This window comes from Vombatus ursinus, unplaced genomic scaffold (assembly GCF_900497805.2).
Source record: "Vombatus ursinus unplaced genomic scaffold, bare-nosed wombat genome assembly UNPS02015404.1, whole genome shotgun sequence".
Lineage (NCBI taxonomy): Eukaryota > Metazoa > Chordata > Mammalia > Diprotodontia > Vombatidae > Vombatus > Vombatus ursinus.
The window spans coordinates 3,291,153-3,291,616 of NW_020955182.1; the positions used below are offsets into that span (position 1 = coordinate 3,291,153).

A 464-nucleotide genomic window follows, 5' to 3' on the forward strand; every position below is an offset into this window, starting at 1 on the left:
TCCCTCCCCGCCCCTCCGCGGAGGCCGGCGGCCCGTCTCCCTCGGCCTCCTCCACCCCCTCGGGGTCCCGTCCTTACCGTTCTGAGCGGCGCCGGGCCCCGGGAGCAGGCAGCCGGTGACCAGCAGCAGGGAGAGGGCCAGGGAGCTGGGGAGCGGCGAGGCCGACATCCTCTCTGACCAGAGACACAGCGGCGAATGGGGCGAGCGGGAGGGGGAGGGGGGAAGAAGGGAGGGAGGGAGGGAGGGAGGGAAGGAGGGAGGGCGCGAAGGAGAGAGGGTGCGCGCGCAGGAGCTCGAGCGTGAGAAGGCGGCGGCGGCGGCGCGGCAGCGGCGGAAGCTACTCCGGTCCTCCGCTGTCCTCCGACTGCCGCAGCACTCAAACCTCGCGAGAACACCGCGCTGGGTGACCGAAAAGCCCTCGCGAGAGGAGAAGGGGGCGGGGTGGCGGAGGAGGAAGACTCGGC

General features: G+C 73.3%; 1 protein-coding gene across 1 annotated transcript in view; it reads right to left on the reverse strand.

Annotated features, from left to right (window-relative positions):
* NPTN (neuroplastin) overlaps positions 1-222 on the reverse strand; it is a 72,516-nt gene extending 72,294 nt beyond the window's left edge. Inside the window, exon 1 of the mRNA XM_027847390.1 lies at positions 78-222. Within this exon, the coding sequence (XP_027703191.1) occupies positions 78-168 (91 nt within the window). The 5' untranslated portion in view covers positions 169-222. The remainder of the gene's footprint in view (positions 1-77) is intronic.
* Between the last annotated feature and the right edge of the window lie 242 nt (positions 223-464).